Source organism: Pygocentrus nattereri, chromosome 6, assembly GCF_015220715.1.
Source record: "Pygocentrus nattereri isolate fPygNat1 chromosome 6, fPygNat1.pri, whole genome shotgun sequence".
Classification (NCBI taxonomy): domain Eukaryota; kingdom Metazoa; phylum Chordata; class Actinopteri; order Characiformes; family Serrasalmidae; genus Pygocentrus; species Pygocentrus nattereri.
In genome coordinates, this window is record NC_051216.1 from 48,108,539 (window position 1) to 48,123,290 (window position 14,752).

General features: G+C 43.7%; 1 protein-coding gene across 5 annotated transcripts in view; it reads left to right on the forward strand.

Annotated features, from left to right (window-relative positions):
- mid1 (midline 1) overlaps nt 1-14,752 on the forward strand; it is a 46,491-nt gene that overhangs the window by 30,002 nt on the left and 1,737 nt on the right. For 3 of the 5 annotated variants that reach the window (XM_037539277.1, XM_037539276.1, XM_017719373.2), the window contains 7 exons: nt 2,964-3,059; nt 6,668-6,775; nt 8,980-9,128; nt 9,386-9,513; nt 11,785-11,928; nt 12,469-12,630; nt 13,630-13,837. In XM_037539277.1, the coding sequence (XP_037395174.1) occupies nt 2,964-3,059; nt 6,668-6,775; nt 8,980-9,128; nt 9,386-9,513; nt 11,785-11,928; nt 12,469-12,630; nt 13,630-13,837 (995 nt within the window). Of the gene's footprint in view, nt 1-2,963; nt 3,060-6,667; nt 6,776-8,979; nt 9,129-9,385; nt 9,514-11,784; nt 11,929-12,468; nt 12,631-13,629; nt 13,842-14,752 lie in introns of those variants that run through there. The other 2 variants (XM_037539278.1, XM_017719374.2) reach the window with 2 other exon arrangements.

The following is a 14,752-nucleotide window of genomic DNA, read 5'->3' on the forward strand; positions in this document are numbered from 1 at the left end:
ACCAGAAACACCCACAGATGTGGGAATTTTCTGTTAATAAATCACAATAACCATCATATGATCTCAGTTTAATGTCGTTTCAGTGTATTTTGGTCGTTTTCTTCATTACAAGTATAATAAATCTCTAGCAGTGCTGACGTCTCTGTAGCTAAATTCCCTGTTCCACCTTAAATGGTGCAGCAGGTACATTCTGGCTCCTCAGGCATCAGAACTGCTGCTCCATTTAAGGTGGAACGGGAAAATTCGAACAAGAATCTGGAGAATATCTGACTTCAGCTTCATATCACTGAAGAATTAGGGGGGGTGATAATAAATAACTGCCCCCCTCTTTGAAGGCGTCTGATCCCTAAATGTAACTAAAGCCCAGCAGTGAGGAGCTGAACTTTCCCCTCCTCTGCTGTCCCTGCAGACGGGCAGGGTCGCCTACAGAGCGGCGCTAGTAGCTGTTAATGAAGTGATGCTCTTTTATTAGAGGGGCTCATTTCAGAGGAAGATCTCAACCACTGCCCTGTAGCTCAGGAACAAGGAGCAGCGCTCCAAAACAAGGGGTAAGAAGAAGAAACAGGACTGGCCCAAAGTGTCCGTGAGTAATGTGAGTTGACAGAAGATGTTCGCTCTTAATAAATATGATGTGGTTTTTTATACTTTGTTCCAGACGTTTACGTGTGGACAGATCTTGGACCAGTTTCAGCGTCTGGCGAGTTTTAAAACTTGTAAACCTTCGGCTTGACCTGGTTCACACTTCCCGCCGTCAGCGTTGACCGCTGCAGGTCGCAGGCGCTGGTCATTCACACAGACAGTGTTTGCGCTGCGGGGCAGTGCAGCAAGAAAGGTCAAGACAAAAAAGCAGAAAACAGCCAAATCGGTCACTTTGCTTGTGTTCCCAAACCTATGCACAAATAGGTAAACAAATCAAGCAAGCAAATAAACAAACAAACAAATGCGGAATCAGTCATATTATATCGCAGTTTCTATTGCAAAGCAGAGGTTTGAGTTTTGCAGGTTTGTTGGGCCTCTGAGCCTCCAGATTAGTCCTCCTCCCACTGAAAACACGGCCAGATTGATCTGACACTGCTCTGAATCCGTGCCAAAAATAGAAACTCTCATTCTACACCTTTTCTGCCGCTCGGCTGGCTTTCAGCACCTGCGTTCCTCCATGAATAAATGATTCCGGAGCAAGAGGAGCTTTGAAAGAAAGCTCAGATTTTCCGGCCGGCGGATTAAGAGATCACAGCGTGGAAAGTCTTTGACCCAAAAGAGCCGCTCGTCCTGCTTCTGGAGTGTTATGAGTCACTGTGTGGGATTAATTCTGCCGGCGTGCCTCTCGGTGCACAAACGCTAGCTGAAAGTTTGATGCCGGCTTTGATTCGCCGTAACTGCTCTCTGTGTTCTCTGCCCCACTGAAAGTTTGATGAGGACGACCCCAGGGAAATAAAACCATGACGGCTTGCATTTTTTAGCGCAATTATAACCTGTGGTGACAGTGTAATGCTTGTTATGTGGTGTTGTTATGAATTTTTCAATGCAAATATATCATATTCAGCTCCTGCTTCTCCTCTGTTAGCATTTAAATAGCTTTATGGTGGCTGGCTGGATAAACAGTGACAGCCCATCTGGGATTAGATGCTAAACTGGAGATTGACCACCCCCCCCCACCCCCCCGTCATGCAGCTGTTCTGTTCATGCAGAGCACCGTACAGGCTTAAAGGGGAATTCCACCCAATTTTGAAAAATTCTGCCGGATGGTTGAGATTAAAAAAAAAAAAAACTGTTCACAGTGGTGGTGATGGGAACCAGACGTCCACCTCTAAAAGCTCCCTCACTGTGTGAAATGGTTATGAATACAGTCCTGATGTCTGACGCTGCTCTACAATACTTTTGAGAAGGTTTTGGCCTAAAATGTAAAAAATAGTCCCCAGAAAAAAAAAACTTAATTTTCATATTTCCCACCATTTTACCTTCAACATTCCATATGAGCTCAGAAGACACGTGTACGCTCGCTGGTGGGAGTGGAAAGTAAATAAAATAGCTATATTTGTAGAAGTCATGAGCCCCGACTCAATCGGAGCGAGTCATTTTACATCAAACCATTTTGAATTCAGTTGCAGCCTTTAAATCTGAAGGGAAACGTTCAAACTTAATTGGCTTGGCAAAGCCATTGCTGTGCTATTCCAGGTGGTTGCTAGGGTTGCAGCTAGGCCGCTGTGGTTTCCCAGGTGGTGATGTTATATAACGTATAGGAGTTTTCCTACCATTCGGCCATTTACTTCCTAAGGAAAAGTGCGTTTGAATGAATGCTCTATGAAAACCGTATCCGATCGGTCCCAAACACACAGGCGTGCTGTTCCCATGTAGACTCTCTGATCTTGCAGTGTTTCTTGGTTCTCAATCCAGAACTGTTGCCCATGAAAAGGTACCCAAAAAAAGCGCAGAATAATAAAATGATGAGCAGATAAGCTGATAAGCTGCTTCTGCAGATATTTGGGTGGAATTCCCCTTTGTAATCTACATCCAGGATGCGCTGCGTGTTCAGTAAGTCCACCACGAGCAGATTTGGGGTTTAAATAATAAAAAGCTTTATGCGGAGTCGAGCGAGGCTGAGGTTTGAGCGCAGTGGACAGGCTGGTGAGGTTTGAGGGCAGTGGAGTGAGAGAGATTTCTGCATGGTCGGGTTTTCTCTCTTTAGATGAGCTCCGCTCCCCCTCCTCCCCCACAGGCTGTCGGGTTAATACAGACGTCTGCGGCTGTAGTTGTGCTGAGAGACGCGTCTGAAACGCCGGTGGTGCAGGACGTGGTCAGAAACGCTCCGAAATGGACGTACGATGTGTATTATTGTGTTTTCCTCACTTCTGCAGCTGAGGATTTATGTATCTGCTTATTACTGTTCATATTCTGATTTGGAGTTTGATTAGATTTGACAGGTCACGCCGTGAAACATCTTTTCTTCTTCTCTTCATCTCCAGCATGGACTGGAATCGAACCTCAGCAGCCTGATCAAGCGGAATAACGAGCTGGAGGGTCTGATGGGGAAACTGATCCAAACCTGCCAGCATGTAGAGGTGAGAGCGGCTGGGTCACTTTGACTCTGTCGAGGTTTCACACTCCGGTTCCTCTGACTCATTTCTGGGCGATTAGTTTTGGAAAACCGTCTGATTTTTATCCCTTATTTCTTATTAAGGAACAATTCCAGTAGTATTTATAGTAAGTGCCCAGTTTTAAAGGGTATATACGTTGTTCTGGCGCATACTGTACTATACTGTACGTTATGATGGTAACTAGTGTTGCACAGCAGTAATTACTCAGAATGTCGTGTGGTTTTTATGTAGAAACAGAAAATTTTATGTGTGGTTATGAACTTGTCTGCTTACGAACATTATGTATTCTTAGAAACGCTATGCATGGTTATGAACATATATGTAAGGTTATGAACCCTAAGCATGATTATGACATTACATGTGATTGGTATGTATTGTTGTAAACATTGTTTGGTTATGAACGTTATGCATGGTTATGAACGTTATGCATGGTTATGAACATTATGCATGGTTATGAATGTTATGCATGGTTATGAATGTTATGCATGGTTATGAACATTATGCATGGTTATGAACATTATGCATGGTTATGAATGTTATGCATGGTTATGAACGTCATGTATGGGTATGAACATTATGTGTGGTTATGAATGTTATACATGATTATAAAACATTATACATGATTATGAACGTTATGCATGGTTATGAACGTTATGCATGGTTATGAACGTTATGCATGATTATGAACGTTATGCATGGTTATGAACGTTATGCATGTTTATGAACGTTATGCATGGTTATGAACGTTGTGCATGATTATGAATGTTATGCATGGTTATGAGCGTTATGCATGTTTATGAACGTTATGCATGGTTATGAACGTTATGCATGGTTATGAACGTTATGCATGGTTATGAACATTATGCATGGTTATGAATGTTATGCATGGTTATGAACATTATGCATGGTTATGAATGTTATGCATGGTTATGAACGTCATGTATGGGTATGAACATTATGTGTGGTTATGAATGTTATACATGATTATAAAACATTATACATGATTATGAACGTTATGCATGGTTATGAACGTTATGCATGTTTATGAACGTTATGCATGGTTATGAACGTTATGCATGATTATGAACGTTATGCATGATTATGAATGTTATGCATGGTTATGAATGTTATGCATGGTTATGAACGTTATGCATGGTTATGAACGTTATGCATGGTTATGAACGTTATGCATGGTTATGAACGTCATGTATGGGTATGAAACCTGGGCCAGCTTTCACCCTCCTGGATGAGGTGGTGGCGTGTGGTTCAGGGAGCCCTAACTAGTGGGTGGAATTGGTTCCGTCCAAACTGGGGAGAAAATTGGAAAAGTGAAAAAGAGAGAAACCATTTGAACATCGATGCTGCAAACAGGTTTCCCGGTTGGTGGAAACCAGCGCCCAGTCAGACGTCGGAATGATGGTAAACCAAAGTACAATGCTTTTTTTACGAATTATACTTTGTTTAAGCAAACTGACCGATTTGGCTGTTTTCTGCTTTTTGTCTTGACCTTTCTTGCTGCCCTGCCCTGCAGCGCAAACACTGGAACAAAGTATAAAAAACCACATCATATTTATTAACAGCGAACATCTTCTGTCAACTCACATTACTCACGGACACTTTGGACCAGTCCTGTTTCTTCTTCTTACCCCTTGTTTTGGAGCGCTGCTCCTTGTTCCTGAGCTACAGGGCAGTGGTTGAGATCTTCCCTCTGAAATGAGACCCTCTAATAAAAGAGCATCACTTCATTAACAGCTACTAGCGCCGCTCTGTAGGCGACCCTGCCCGTCTGCAGGGACAGCAGAGGAGGGGAAAGTTCAGCTCCTCACTGCTGGGCTTTAGTTACATTTAGGGGTCAGGCGCCTTCAAAGAGGGGGGCAGTGATTTATTATCACCCCCCCTAATTCTTCAGTGATGTGAAGCTGAAGTCAGAGATTCTCCAGATTCTTGAGAATTTTCCCGTTCCACCTTAAATGGAGCAGCAGTTACATTCTGGTGCTTCAGGCGTCAGAACTGCTGGACTATTTAAGGTGGAACGGGGAAGACAGCTAGATAGCTACCGAGGCATTAGCACAGTATTAGTGATTTTTTATGCTTGTTTTGAAGAAAAACGCCCGAAATTCACTGAGACAGCACTAAACTAAGATTAAACAGTGGCTATTGTCATTTTTTAACAGAGAAAATTCTCACATTTGTGGGTTTCTTTGGTCGCTTGTTCAGCCGTCTGGCCATGTAGCCCCCACACTTCACCCCACCCCTCCATCTCAACACGAATTGAGTGGGAGGGGAGAGGGGTGAAATGGGACAGGGCCTTACTGTCCTAGTAAAAACTCTAATTAATAGCCGCCAGTGTGTGTAATATTACACGCCCATTCGCCCGTCTTCTGGTTGGGACGGTCAGAACGAGTCACGCTCCTCCGCTGGTTCTTTCACGGGACAGGCCTGTGGGCCCTTGGGTTGCCAGCTGTTGGACACTAGGATCAGTCTGCATTCATAACACTATTCATTTATTGTTTTCTGTGTTTTTAGTTCATTTAGAAATTAGTCCAAACAAAGATTTTACGCCCACGACTGTATTTGCAAACTAGGTAGATTTGTTGGGACACTGACAGATCCGACTCTCTGTGCCCAGAGAGAACCCGTAAGTGAAACACACGCACATGGAAAACAGGACAGTTTTCCCAGTTGCTATAGCGACCCTGCCCTGCGTGCTAAAATTCCCTACTGTTAAATACAGCATCACTTTGTATGCAGTTTCACTACTGTGGATTTTCTCAAATTGCCCCCCCCACTTAATTTTGCCCCCACACTACTTTAACATGCGTCATGTTAACAGTTCATAATGAACAATAAACATGGATATAAAATGTTGTGCATTTATACAGTTTATGATGCCTTATGAATGCATTATAACATGTTATAAATGTGTTCATAGGTTGTTATTGATATTTATTTGTAGGAAGTTGTTACAGAAAGTACTTGTAATTACTATATTTATCTATTAAACAGGGAGTTCTTACTGTACTGAAAAAAAGTACTTACAATAAATAAATGAATAAATAAATAAATAACGATAGGCTTCCAGGACCCCGTATTATTAGCACTGGGAATTGGTGTATAAGAGAGATTTAACTGATAAATGTTTAGACGTTGCCCGTGCTCTGCTGGGAGTACAGTATATAGTCACGGATGAAACCTGTTATAAGCTGTGAATAGTGTAAGTTTTTGAAACAAATGGCTTCATTATGGTTGATTTTTCTGAATTAAAGGGCTGTTAAAGCTATTTTCATGCTCTCTCTGACGAGCTGCCCGCTGTCAGAGCTGTGGCTGCCGCCGTGTTCAGTGCATAACGGTTCAGATCTGTGACTCAGCTGTGATTTAATCCGCTGTGATGGTTCGGTTTGTCCTGTTGGTTTTGTCACGTGTACGTCTGAGTGAGTGAGTTTGGGGGTTGGGGGGCACATGCGGGTCTATGAGTCACGACCCCTCCGACTGTTGGAGCGCTGCGGACCAGTTTGTGCCCAGCTGCCGTTCAGTTTTCCGCTCTGAGGCCGAAGCTGCTGTGTGTTTTGCAGATGAACGCGTCTCGGCAGGAAAGCAAGCTGTTAGAAGAGTGTGACACGCTGATCGACATCATTCAGCAGCGCAGGCAAATCATCGGGACAAAAATAAAAGAGGGCAAGGTACGATCACCACCAACACCTAAAACTACTACTAGAACCTCGTGCTTCCACTCACTGGCCACTTTATCAGAAACACCCACCTTGTGTTTCCACTCACTGGCCACTTTATTAGAAACACCCACCTTGTGCTTCCACTCACTGGCCACTTTATTAGAAACACCCACCTTGTGCTTCCACTCACTGGCCACTTTATTAGAAACACCTACCTTGTGTTTCCACTCACTGGCCACTTTATTAGAAACACCCACCTTGTGCTTCCACTCACTGGCCACTTTATTAGAAACACCCACCTTGTGCTTCCACTCACTGGCCACTTTATTAGAAACACCAACCTCGTGCTTCCACTCACTGGCCACTTTATCAGAAACACCCACCTTGTGTTTCCACTCACTGGCCACTTTATTAGAAACACCCACCTTGTGCTTCCACTCACTGGCCACTTTATTAGAAACACCCACCTTGTGCTTCCACTCACTGGCCACTTTATTAGAAACACCAACCTCGTGATTCCACTCACTGGCCACTTTATTAGAAACACCAACCTCGTGATTCCACTCACTGGCCACTTTATCAGAAACACCCACCTTGTGTTTCCACTCACTGGCCACTTTATCAGAAACACCCACCTTGTGCTTCCACTCACTGGCCACTTTATCAGAAACACCCACCTTGTGCTTCCACTCACTGGCCACTTTATTAGAAACACCTACCTTGTGCTTCCACTCACTGGCCACTTTATTAGAAACACCCACCTTGTGCTTCCACTCACTGGCCACTTTATTAGAAACACCCACCTTGTGCTTCCACTCACTGGCCACTTTATTAGAAACACCCACCTTGTGCTTCCACTCACTGGCCACTTTATTAGAAACACCCACCTTGTGCTTCCACTCACTGGCCACTTTATTAGAAACACCTACCTTGTGCTTCCACTCACTGGCCACTTTATTAGAAACACCCACCTTGTGTTTCCACTCACTGGCCACTTTATCAGAAACACCCACCTTGTGTTTCCACTCACTGGCCACTTTATCACCGTAACGACTGTTATATGCTGCTGCTATAACATGTTAATCAGGTACAGCCTCATACACTATAATACCCCTAATATGTGATGCGTGAAGAATCATCTTTAATAGCTCCGGCCGGTTGAGCTGAGCATGTCTGAAATGACGCAGACTGTTGTTGCTATATCTGACCACCGGTTTTATTATTCAGTTTCACGGTAAGATGAATCCAAGCTGACCTCTAAGTTGACCTGAGCATAATATCACATATGATACTGCTGTTATTATCCATGTCTGTATGTTATGAGTTTTTCATTTGAAGTAGTTTGGATTTGAAAACGCAAGGCCAGCTGCCTTCGTGGCCTTCGTAGAAGATTTTTATTGTTTAAAATGAGCCTCATCCACGCGTCCATCACACTGTGGAGAAGCTCGGAGTTTTCTTTAGCACTTAATTTAATTTCTTTGACGAGACATTAACTGTATGTCTGATTTTCCCCCTGAGTGTGTGATGTTTTATAATAGTCATTTAAATAAGGAATCCCATCCAGAGCCGTCATTGTTCAGCACCTTCAGTGAGTAGACCCCGGATTATGAGCACTGCCTTTGGGTTCTGTTAGTGACGTGCGTAGCTGCGTTTAATTCAGTTAGACAGTAAAACCGAGAGAGAAGCCTCTGCTGTTCTCCCTCATAGGAGTGCCGTTTCCTTCCTCACCGCACGTCAGGGTCAAGGTCAAGCGCCTCCCTCCAGGACAGATTAGAACAGCATCCTCTCCTCAGCATTAAAGGAAAAGTCCTGGAGTCATTTCTGCAGATTTAAAATAAAACATTTGACAGACAGTAATTTCAATGCATTGCTGTGATTTTAACTAAAGTGCATCAAAATTGTTTCACATGAAAACAGTACTTTAGCATCTGTGAAGCCACTGGTGTGACGTGCTGTTTTTAATGTCCAAGACGACTAAAAATCACTAAAATACAAATTCAAAAAGAAGAATTATGAAAGTTTTTTTGATGGTTAATTTACGAACGTAACAGAAAACACACGTAAATTTTCTGTAGTCTGTTCGTAGTTTGAGCTCCTTTTCTGGGCTTCGAGGCCGGTTTAGAGCATCTTCCCTCCGGTAAATTGAGAAATGTTGCACTGTTATTATCAGATTTGTCTGATCTGGTCCCGTCTGGTCCTCACGTGGCTTTCAGGTGGTGCGGATCCGTAAGCTGGCGCAGCAGATATCCAGCTGTAAGCAGTGCATCGAGAGATCGTCCTCCCTCATCAGCCAGGCCGACCAGGCTCTTAAAGAAACGGACCACGCCCGCTTCCTCCAGACCGCCCGCGGCATCTCGGAGAGGTCAGTCAGGGGTCACAGCCACGGCAAGCCCTGTTCCCTACATCTTCAACTACATCTGCGTTTACAGTTACGCTGTCAACACCTTTAAGCATTCAGAGCTGCTCCAAAGCTGCCGACACTGGTTTGGTCTCCACACTTGGATGCTCACTGTGCCTTCTATATTGCAGTATTCCCGGCTGGTGTCCTCTTCTTGTCCTTCATGCATTGTACTGACCAGCATTGCTGGCCTTGCCTTACTTATCTCTCCGTCCTTTTAGAGTTTCAATGGCAACGGCGTCCTCACAGATCCTGATCCCAGAGATCAACCTGAACGACACGTTCGACACCTTCGCGCTGGACTTCAGCCGAGAGAAGAAGATGCTGGAGGGCCTGGATTACCTGACCGGTGAGTAGCTGATCTTTGTCCATGCTGAAAACAAACCGAACGTACACATTTAGATTCGCACCTTAATCTAAAGTGTAGAACCGTGACTATAGGAGAACTAGACCTTCAGTTTGAGCCGTAAACGCCTTTGTGATGATGGTGATCTCTGCTAGCATCCCTGTGGGATTCAGGGAGTATGTTAGTGCTAAATTTACAGTGATTCAGATTAATATGATTTTTTTCCCTGCACTAGATTAAAGGCAAATAGTGGAAGCTTGTAAAAGATGTTTTATGTTTAATTTCCTTCTTGTGACAGACATCACCACACATTAGACATCAGCGCTGTCATCGGAGCAAAACCTTGTATCTCCAAAATGGGAACTTTACAGGAGAAGGAAAAAACCTACTTTACTTTTAATGCAAGTCAATGGAACCAGACGTCTTTCCACGTCATATTGGGCCGTTTATTTTGTTCCATTCATCATGAAATGTGCACACATTGTAAAGAGCAACATGTGTTTTCAAATTATGCCAAAAACTGAAAAACAGTCAAAATTGAGATACAAAGTTTTGTTCCGACAGCTGAGATATTTGAGCTTATGTGTCACTTTTACAGTGACTTTCAATCAGAACACAACACTTTTACTAAAGCACCTGCAGAATGTAAGAACACGAAAAGCAAATCATTCTGTCAAATAATGAGACTGACTGTTCAAAATGACAGCTTTTAAAATCTTATTAAAAACGACATGATGTGCATTTTTCTATCTGCCTGTATATTTACATTTCTATCTTAAGTACAGTTTTATCGAGTTTTATCGAAGCGTCAGTTTCCTTTTTCAGGTATTAAACTGGTGTGATGGTCTGGTTGCTCCACTGGTTGAGCCACCTGACTTTTCAGACTAATTTCACAGACGTTAATCAGACGTTGAACATCTGCTTAGATGGATAGATAAATATATAATCCTGAGGTCAGACCACCTGATATGATAAACTGAACAACCACGATTTTTGCTAAGTTTGTGACCTTGGCGTTACACCATGAAGGTCACTTGGGGTCTTCTTATTGATGCAATGGCCCCTCTTTTGTAAAGGCATGTCAAAATAAAAGTCCTTTGTTTTTGGTTGCACTGCCTGATATTTGAGGATGTAAGAACTTGCGGACAAAAGTTTTGCAACATTGTTTTTATTTAGGTATTTAAACAGAAAATAATGCCGAACTTTTTAATTAGAATTTTATGCAAATAAATGAACTTTTTTACTAGGGGAGGGAAAAAGAAACTAAAATGAATTTTGCTGATTACTTTAAAATCCGTTATTTATTGACTTATTTCTGGGGAAAATAACGTCACGTCTGTAACTCGTCTGATGCCGTCACTTAAGGTCCTCAGAGCCCTTGAGGATCTTGTGCTCCGTATGTTCCTCGGGTGTCTTGAAGCGTTTTATCAGGGTAGTTTTTCACGGTTTTAGAAGATCCGGTAGCTGAATGTCTGGATTTTCATGGGTTTCTGTAAAACACCGAGCAGCTTCGGGGGCTTTTTGTGGACCGGCAGAGTGACTGTATATTCCAGGCACAGCTGGAGATTCTCACCGTAGCGTTTGATAGCTGCGCTTTTCGGCAGTAATCTCTACATTCTGTCTCATGGCAGGGCAATCAGACACGGATAACTAAGCGACACGCTCTGCTAAGCTCAGTCACAGAGTTTTAACTGCACTTCCAGCCTATTGTTCACCAGCGCTTTGAGGAGCTCGCACTTCTGAGCAATCACATTCAAAGCCACTTCCAGAGCCGTCATATTAGGACCAGCCCTGCTTACTGAAGTCTCTCAGATCCAGCTCTCTCTGCTTTCTGCCTCAGAATGTGTGTTTGAACAGTCTTGTTGTCAGTGCTTTCAAAAGGCCATCACCGTGCCAGGCTGCTCTTTTGAAAGCACTGATTTGCCATGAATTATTGGGGTCATCTCTGAGTTCCCAGGGCCTTTTATTTGCTCATTGAAATTTCTAGTAAAAGAGCCCCAGAGCTGTCAGAACAAAACCTCGTATCTCCAAAATGGGAACTTAACAGGAGAAGGAAAAAACAAACTTTACTTCTAATGGAAGTCAATGGAACCAGACGTCTTTCCACGTCCACAATTTAAACCAGTCACAGCGCGGATTAAGAAGATACTTTCCCCAAGTCTTTCGACTGCAGCTCATATAGAGATAAAGAGCAGTTAGAATGTAAAACTACAGGAAATGTCACACTCCTGTATTTTTGGATCCTGCAGACTAAACTTTCCTATTATTTCGTAGCTCCGAACCCACCGGCGATCCGCGAGGAGCTCTGCACGGCGTCCCACGACACCATCTCGGTCCACTGGACGGCGGAGGACGAGTTCAGCGTGGTCTCCTACGAACTCCAGTACACCATCTTCACCGGGCAGACCAACGTCGTCAGTAAGTGACGAAAGAACCCAGCAAAGCGCCGTGGAGGCCGTGTGGGAAAGGAGCGTAAAGTGGGGAAGAACTGCAGTACAAAGCAAACAGGCCCGGGATGACCTGTCTGTGGTTCTCTACACTGGAACGCAGAGCACATGTAACGTCATTATCTTTGACAAACGATTCAAATCCCACACTAAATCAGAGTGAAACTAGATCTTGCTCTCTGTGGTCAAACGGGAGAATTCAGAGTCCAGCATGTCACGTGTCGTGTTTTCGCCTTATTAAATCTCTCAGACTCATCAGTTAATTCATGATTTTATGTCTTTTTCATGCTTTTGTTCATCAACATTAATATCAATATAATTACACAAATACATCACACAGCCGCTGGGAATCTCTGTGGTGTCACCAGTCCTGACTGCCAGCCTAACTGCTGAGTTCTGGGCAATTAAACACAGCCGAGCTCTTACGCCGGCCGTTAAACCAGATCCCTGCTCTTCTAGACTGGCTGCGATGTTTGAGTTCTCCGATTAAACTGTGACGTTTGTGGTGCAGGTTTGTGTAACTCGGCCGACAGCTGGATGCTGGTGCCCAACATCAAACAGAACCACTACACGGTGCACGGCCTGCAGAGCGGAACCAAATACATCTTCGTGGTGAAGGCCATGAACCACGCTGGCAGCCGCAGCAGCGAACCGGCCAAGCTGAAGACCAACAGTGAGTTTTGTGGCTCATGCCCAGTTCAAGACCTCACACCCTCAGCTCCATGTTCTCCTGATGTCTAAGTGTCTCTGTTGTTGTTTGGGTTCTTTAAGGGTTATTTAGTAAAGCGCATGGTTCTATATAAAACAATGAACACTGGAAGAACCCTTTGTATGATTAAACGGTGAAAAGGTTCTTCAGATTAATGGAGAAGGTGCTGTAGATGGTTCTATATAGAGCCTTTTTGTAAAGGGTTCTATAGAGCACCAAAAGGGGTTCTTCTGTAGTTACGATGTCAAGCCTGTAGATAGAAGATAGAAGAACCCTTTTCAAAAAGGTTCTATATAGAACCATACAAAACACGCTCTCCACTAGTCTGAAGAGCCATTTCATCATGCAAAAGGTTTTTTAAGTGGTCATTGTTCTATATAGAACCTTTTTCTTTACTATAGAACCCTTTAATCATGCAAAGGGTTTTTAAAATGTTCATTGTCCTGTATATGGTTCTATATAGAACCTTTTTCTATCCTGAAATAGCTAGCATGCAAAATGTTCTCCAACATGAACACTCAAAAAATCCTGTGCATGACTAAAGGGTTCTTTGCCTGGTGAAATGGTTCTTCTGGTGTGTTTTGTATGGTTCTAAGGGTTGTAAGGGTTCTATATAGCTCCAAAAATAGTCCTATTGTGACTATTTAAAGCCTGTAAGAATGTAATAACCCTTTTTGGTGCTCTATAGAACCATTTTCAAAAAATGTTCTATATAGAACCATCTACAGCACATTCTCAGGCAATCTGAAGAACCCTTTCATGATGCAAAGAATCCTGTAATCAAGCAAAGCGTTCTTCTGAGTGTTCATCGTTCTGTATAGAACCATTTTCTTTAATAAAGAACCCTTTGATCATTCAAAGGTTTGTTCCTGGAGAGCCTTTCGTGTTCTAGCTACTTCAGTCGGCAGCCAAACGTGTGACGTTCACATAAACATCACTGCCCTGTTTGTTGTTGATCTGCAGGTCAGCCGTTTAAGCTGGACCCAAAGTCGGCTCACAAGAAGCTGAAGGTCTCCCACGACAGCCTGACCGTGGAGAGGGACGAGACGTCCTCGAAGAAGAGCCACTCTCAGGACCGCTTCAGCAGCACGGGAAACTATGGCGTCACCGGGAACGTCTACATTGACAGCGGACGCCACTACTGGGAGACTCTGATCGGAGGCAGCTCGTGGTGAGGCTGAGTCACAGGGTCGTTTTCATGAGATTTCTTTTGTCCTCTATAGTTCCAGTTAAATATGAATCTTCCCAAAACCAGATTTTCCCGCCTCACGAAGCACATCTGTCTGAGTTTACATGCAAAGATTTTCTCCAATCTGATTAAATTCAGTCCGATTACAAGACTCAGGTGTTTATTCTCACTCTACTCAACAATCTGATGAAAACCTCTGTTTACAGGCTCACTACAAGTAATCAGGTCCAAAATGATGCGCATGCATGGAGAGCCACTTAGAGTAAACGTTACCATGACAACCAGCATCACGTGAGTCCAGTCAGAGTGAGATGAGCAGCAGTGAGCAGTGATTGTGTTTTTAACTGCTTGAAAATGACGTCAGACTCAGGAAAACGTCCTTCACACGTCCTTATTAAAGAAGGCCGAGAGGAAGACGTCGTGCTCTGAGACGCATAAGCTGGACGTCCGTCCCGCCGCCGTCTTTTACAGATCAGAGCATGAACTTCGTCTCCTCTGCAGACCAGTTTCTGCTCCGCCGTGTTGAACGGTATAAACTCTCACTGTGACGCGACGCTCATGCAGAACGGACTGAAACTTTCCGATAGGGAATGTAATCGGATACAGACATTTACACGGATATTGTTCTGCTATAGGGGGTATAAAGGGGCTAGAGGGGTATAAAGCCCCCCAACATTGGGCTGTGGAGCAGTAGAACTGTGTTCTCTGGAGTGATGGAGCTCCATCCAGTATCTTTGGGATGAGCTGGAGTGCCAGAACCAGTCATCCAGCATGACCTCACTAATGATCTTGTGAAGCAGGTCCTCATCTTTCGTTCCCCTAGCATTAGATTAAGAGGCAATTGTGTAAATTTCATGTTACACTGTTCTTTTAGGGCTCTAGAACCTATAAAGACGC